The sequence below is a fragment of the Arachis stenosperma genome, chromosome 3, assembly GCF_014773155.1.
Source record: "Arachis stenosperma cultivar V10309 chromosome 3, arast.V10309.gnm1.PFL2, whole genome shotgun sequence".
NCBI lineage: Eukaryota > Viridiplantae > Streptophyta > Magnoliopsida > Fabales > Fabaceae > Arachis > Arachis stenosperma.
In genome coordinates this window covers 58,967,961-58,974,014 of record NC_080379.1, presented here as the reverse complement: position 1 = coordinate 58,974,014, position 6,054 = coordinate 58,967,961, and the positions used below count along the sequence as shown (strand labels likewise).

The 6,054-nt window shown below is 33.7% G+C and overlaps 1 protein-coding gene across 1 annotated transcript; it reads left to right on the top strand.

Moving 5' to 3' along the window:
• Positions 1-2,707: 2,707 nt before the first annotated feature.
• LOC130966658 (pto-interacting protein 1-like) lies at positions 2,708-5,515 on the top strand. Its single transcript, XM_057891475.1, has 7 exons — positions 2,708-2,913; positions 3,166-3,410; positions 3,499-3,625; positions 3,872-4,145; positions 4,401-4,533; positions 4,730-4,816; positions 5,226-5,515. The coding sequence occupies exons 1-7, from the start codon at positions 2,802-2,804 to the stop codon at positions 5,352-5,354; spliced, it is 1,107 nt and encodes a 368-aa protein (XP_057747458.1). The 5' UTR covers positions 2,708-2,801; the 3' UTR covers positions 5,355-5,515.
• The last annotated feature ends 539 nt before the right edge of the window (positions 5,516-6,054 follow it).

Genomic DNA, 6,054 nt, shown 5'->3' with positions numbered 1-6,054 from the left:
AACTAATTCAACAAACTAAATAAAATCTCTCAATTGTTCAAGCACTCTTAATCTCGCACTACTTAACTTACCTTAACTTAATTTAATTTCTATTTACATTAAATTAACATAACAAATTCTAATCACAAACTTCATTACACTAATTTAATCAATATTCTAATAAAATACCTAACAAAACACTAAACTCACAAAAAAATCTAAAAAAATAAAAAATATAGCGAATCCAAATCGCAAATTTCATTACACTAATTTACTCAATAATTTAATAAAACACCTACCAAAATCCTAAACTCACAAAAAAATCTGAAAAAAAATAAAAAAACTATAGCAAAATTACCTATGATGATGGCTGCAGGATGGTGGAGGCGTGGTAGTGACAAGAGACGGCAGTGACGATAACGTGACCACCACTGACGGCCACGAATCGACGGTCACAAACATGAACAGTGGTGGCGGAGCCGACAGCTCCAGCACCGACAACGTACAACGGCGGCGGCAGTGGAAGCTCCAGGTGGTGGTGGCGACGACGGCAACTTCAACGCCGAAGAGAGAAGACGAGAAAATAGAGAGAGTTCACAGAAGTGAGGGAAAGGGTTTCACATTTGAATTTTATCCCAATTTTACCGTCAAATTTACCGGCGGAAATTTTCGTCGATAAATCGCCTAAACATAGCGTTTCACTAAACCGATATACTGGTGGCCAAATTTGACGAAAGATCCATGGATAAAGTCGGCACTATTGGAATAAAATTTGCAGCATTGATTACTGTTGAATTTAGTGGCGGAATATAAAATCCAATGATAACTAATTTTGGGAACGAAATCTTGCTCGTATCCGATGCAAAAAAGTCGTTAAATCCTCCGATAATGGCCACAGCTAAATTTGACGGTATTCAATGCGTTTCTTGTAGTAAAAACAGGGACAGCGATGATCGTGTCTCACCTGTAATACACCGCTTGGACTGCGGCGTCTCCTTTTTGTTGCAAATCTCGTCGTCGGTACATCTGGAACCGCCGATGATTACCTCTCATCACCGTTGAACAAGCCATGGCGCTTCTCCCCTAATTTTTGTTGTTTACAGAGAATGGGTAAAAGTGAAAGGGTGTGGTGTGAGTGAGTGAGTGAGAAAAGAGAAGAGAAGAGATGAGAAGAGAAGGTTATACATTTAATTTGGAGGAAAAAAATATGTAATTTCACTTTTTTTTTTTGCACCCATGTTACCAATTTTTGCCACGTCAGATTTTCACATTGTCAGATCATCTAGTTCCATTAGTGATTTAGACAAAGTTAATATTTAAGGATAGTTTTGCTAAAAATTAAAAACGTTAGAAATAAAATTAAATGTAATTAAAGGTTAAGGATATAAAAAAATATAAATATTAAAAATAAAAATATACTTTATCTAAATTATTAAATAATAATTTAATTAAATATTTTAACTTATCTAAAAATTTTTAAATATTAATTTTACATCAAAATAACTCTATCTAAATATCTATCAAATTTAAAATATTAAATACAATCGTACATATAAATTTAGAAAAATTTTTTAAATACACCACTATATTAATATTTTAATAAATTTTAATTATTAATCTTAATTATATATATTATATTATATATTTTCTATAATTAACATCAACAATTAAAAATAATTGAAACACCAATATACTGGTTCACAAAAATTTTGCAAAACTTAGTTCATGAAATTTGGAGCAACATAGTTTAATCTAAAACTTTCTTAAGAAACCCCCTGTCAGCGTCGGTTTCTGTATATTTGCCATAAGTCAAGTCTGGCTTGCCCGGTCGGCGCACAGCAGTACAACACGTAAACGGCGAAAAGAAGCCTGAGACCAAATCATTATGTATTTCATTTTTTAATTGATTAACCACCAAATATTGGGATATGTTAGAATGCATATGACTAAAATAGTAACAGCTTAATTATTCTGATTCTGAAATCTGAACTGGACAAAAATGAAAAGAATGTCACAATAATAGATAAATAATAAATCCATGAGTTAATTAATAAATAATTAATAGAACAGTACCAAACACAGCAAAGCAAAACACAACAGTACTCAATTGCTCGTAATTCCGATTCCAAATCAAAAGCGAGTCGAGAACTTCCTCCAAGTATCAAACTGCCAACCCACCCATCTTAAACTACGCACCCCTCTTCTTATCCTGCGCCTCGTTTCAGCTACGCGTTATAATCTTATACCGTTGCTTCTTCTCACCGAAACTGAGTTCTCAGCTGCGGAGCTTTTACCTTTCCTTTCAGGTACTCATCGATCTTTCACACACTTCAACTTCAGTTATTATCTTTTCTTTCTTTACTCTTTTTTTTTTATTTAATCAAATTCGCAATTTTCAGTTTCGTGATCGAATTCATTTGCATGTGTGTTCTTTGTTTAAGTTGATGAGCATTTCCGGCAAGATTTGATTTTAGACTGATCTATGAACTGGCTTTGATTTTAGAAGTTGTTTTGCTCTGATTGGTGGAAACTGATTTGTTGATCCACCTTCATTTTAGCTGCATGTGATTGCTATTGACTTACCGAAGTGATTATGAGCTTTTTCGAAGTTGAGACACTGATGTTATGCTGTGAAATTTCGTTCTTCACTTGCCATCGTGTTATTTGTGAAATTATGGAAACAATTGCAATTGAAAACAGAATAGTAACACATGCAAATGCAGTGTTTTGTTCTTTCTTTTGCATTATTGAAAAGTTGCAATGGAATTTTTTCTTTTGAAATTTATGTTTAGCTTTAAAAGTGAATAATTACTGATGGGCTTATGAATTGTATCCGTCAGAAAAGAATCATGAGTTGTTTTGGCTGTTGTGAAGAGGATGATTATGCCAAGTCAGTTGAAAATGGAGGACAATATGCCGTGAAAAACCCAGCAGGTAATTTGGCCCATTTTAGCTAAAGGATTACTTCAAAGATGATATATGTATATAGGTCTCATTCGTGCAATTTGGTCGATATTTCCGTGTCCATCGTTCTATTTCAATGCATTGGATTTGTAGTAGTAATGTAGTATATGGTTAAGATGCTGTAATTTGATGCTCAATTAGTCAATTTCATTAGTTTGTTTGATATTGTATTACCAGGAACTGAATTTTGGTGAAAGTGTTGTGATAAAATCTTTTGTACAGGGAATAATGGAAACTATCATTCTTCTGAAACCGCAAAACCGCAGACCGTTAAAGTCCAACCCATTGAAGTTCCTGCTATACCGGCAGATGAACTAAAAGAAATTACAAATAATTTTGCACAAGAGGCTCTGGTTGGAGAGGGATCATATGGAAGAGTATATCATGCGGTTCTTAAAAGTGGGCAGGATGCTGCAATCAAGAAGTTAGATGCTAGTAAACAGCCTGATGATGAATTTTTGGCCCAAGTAAGTGCGTCAACCTGTGCTTACTATTCTCTGACACCTCATTGAAGTTGTTCAAATCCCACGAACCAGGTGATTTTTTAACTTTCAGGTTTCAATGGTATCAAGGCTGAAGCATGAAAATTTTGTTCAGTTGCTTAGTTATTGTGTTGATGGAGGTTCCCGAGTTCTTGCTTATGAATTTGCTGCTAATGGGTCTCTTCATGATATCTTACATGGTATTATACTATATAGTGCTTCCTTTACCTTGGTTGAATTAGAAAAATGTTAACATCCATAAATGCTAGCTGAATCTTTCTGTATCCTAGAGGATCTGAGTAGATTTTGGATTATGTTATTTCTTTTACATCATTTTTCTTTAGTGCCTTGACAGGCAGTGTCTCTAAATGAAATATGTTATTGTTTTTTCTTGGTAAGAAAAAGATTCTATTCATCTGCTTTAATTATTACTATTATTACTGCAGGCAGAAAAGGTGTAAAAGGGGCAATACCTGGCCCAATTTTGACATGGGCACAGAGAGTGAAAATTGCTGTAGGGGCTGCAAGAGGGCTTGAATACTTGCATGAGAAGGCTGATCCCCACATTATCCACAGGGACATCAAATCAAGCAATGTACTAATCTTTGACGATGATGTTGCTAAAATTGCAGATTTTGATTTGTCAAATCAGGCTCCTGACATGGCTGCACGTCTTCATTCTACTCGTGTCCTTGGAACCTTTGGTTATCATGCACCAGAGTAAGATATGAGTATCAATTTTTCATGTTATGCACTAGAGTAAGATATGAGTATCAATATATGCACGTCTTCATTCTACCAGTTGGTTTTTTCATAGTTGACTGGACAAGCATTTGTCTATTCACATACATCTTTTTATGTTTCTGCATCCAACATAAGTATATAACTTAGTCATTTTATAATCATGGACATAATATTTCTTCGTTATGTAGTGCATTAGCTTCAACTGCTAAATGTTTAATGTCATGGATGCAGATATGCAATGACTGGGCAATTGAATGCTAAGAGTGATGTTTACAGTTTTGGTGTTGTCCTTCTGGAACTTTTGACTGGAAGGAAACCCGTTGATCATACACTACCACGTGGACAACAGAGTCTGGTTACTTGGGTATTAGTTTATGCTATATGTTTGTGTCACCCCCCCCCCCCCCCCCCCAAGTAAACAAAAGAAAAAGTAAACAAAAGTGAAAAGAAAAAAGGAAGAAAATGCGGAGTTTGAACCTCTTTACTGTAATCTATTGTACTCTTTTCCAATAAATTTTGAATGTAGGCTATGCAGCTTATCATAGCAACATGTATTTCAGGCTACACCAAGACTTAGCGAGGATAAAGTCAAGCAGTGTGTTGATCCGAAACTTGGAGCAGAATATCCACCCAAAGCAATTGCTAAGGTGTTAATCTATTTAAGTATATCTTTCTTCCTTTTCACCTTTATATGCCCTTTCTGAGCTAGGGTGGTGTTGATGTTTGTGGAAGTGTTTTATGACATATGTTTACTTGAAATATATGTTCATGAATTCGGAAACTATGCAAAAGAAGCTTGTTAGAGGCAGTTACAGAATTATTTTATTGTTGCTGAAGTAAGAGCAGATCTAGCTATTCTGCTTTTGCCAAAAATTTGAATATAAAATTTTGTTATGATCTCTTTTAGGGGGAAATTTATTGAATATAAATCAATATATACGTAGTTTGTTTTAAGATTCATCATCAGGGGTATTTATTACACTAGAAGAAGACATGTCCAACTATTTTACATAAGAAAATATTATGTATAACAGCATGGTGCTTGTCTCATTGTAGATGGCTGCTGTTGCTGCGTTGTGTGTTCAATATGAAGCTGATTTTAGACCAAACATGAGCATTGTAGTCAAAGCTCTTCAACCTTTGTTGACGGCACGACAGGGACCTCCTGGTGAAACACCAAATTAATCTCTGTCTCTGTCTCTGCCTCTCTCTGAGTATGTGCGCGAGTGTCATGCAAAAATTATAAGAGATTGTTACAGGAGGCGATGCTGAATTGTTCGAACATGATTTGTACCCAGTGTTTACATTATATTCATTTTGTTCATAATTCATGAGGTTCTTTTTAACTTTTCCACGTTTCATCTATTCTTTTTAGTGTTACTTGATTTCTTGTTTTACAATCTGTTTTCCATTTTTTGGATTAATTCTCTTATTATTATTTTTTTTTCATCTAACTAGAGTGTGGCCATTAAGAAATTGTTTATGTTCTAAATTTAAAACTAAGAAATAGAAGTAACATTTTTGAGGATAGCATCACTCATGACCGAGAAAACAAACGTGCTTACATAGACATAAGAAGTTAGCATTCAAAGAAAGGCATGTAATGTTATTTTTATTTTTATTAAGTATTATTATCTATGATTTGAAAAATTTGTTTAACAATTTGCAATATCTACATTTGATAACATATTTGCTTGTTATTAAATTAATTTGTATTCTACACGGGGTGACAGATTTGATAGTTGATTTTTTTTTAGATTTTTTTTGTATATATAACATGGTTGATGGTCATAGTATAAACAAATTATAGAATAATATATATTTTAGTGTGTTATAAAAATTATTAAAACTTTATAGTACATGTTATGATGATAAATAAGTTTAC

Excerpts from the sequence above, each read along its gene's own strand:
- LOC130966658 (XM_057891475.1), top strand. The coding sequence starts at position 2,802 with ATGAATTGTATCCGTCAGAAAAGAATCATGAGTTGTTTTGGCTGTTGT. Across the intron at positions 2,914-3,165 it reads TGCCGTGAAAAACCCAGCAG|GGAATAATGGAAACTATCAT; the intron begins GTAATTTGGCCC and ends TCTTTTGTACAG. Across the intron at positions 3,411-3,498 it reads ATGATGAATTTTTGGCCCAA|GTTTCAATGGTATCAAGGCT; the intron begins GTAAGTGCGTCA and ends TTTAACTTTCAG.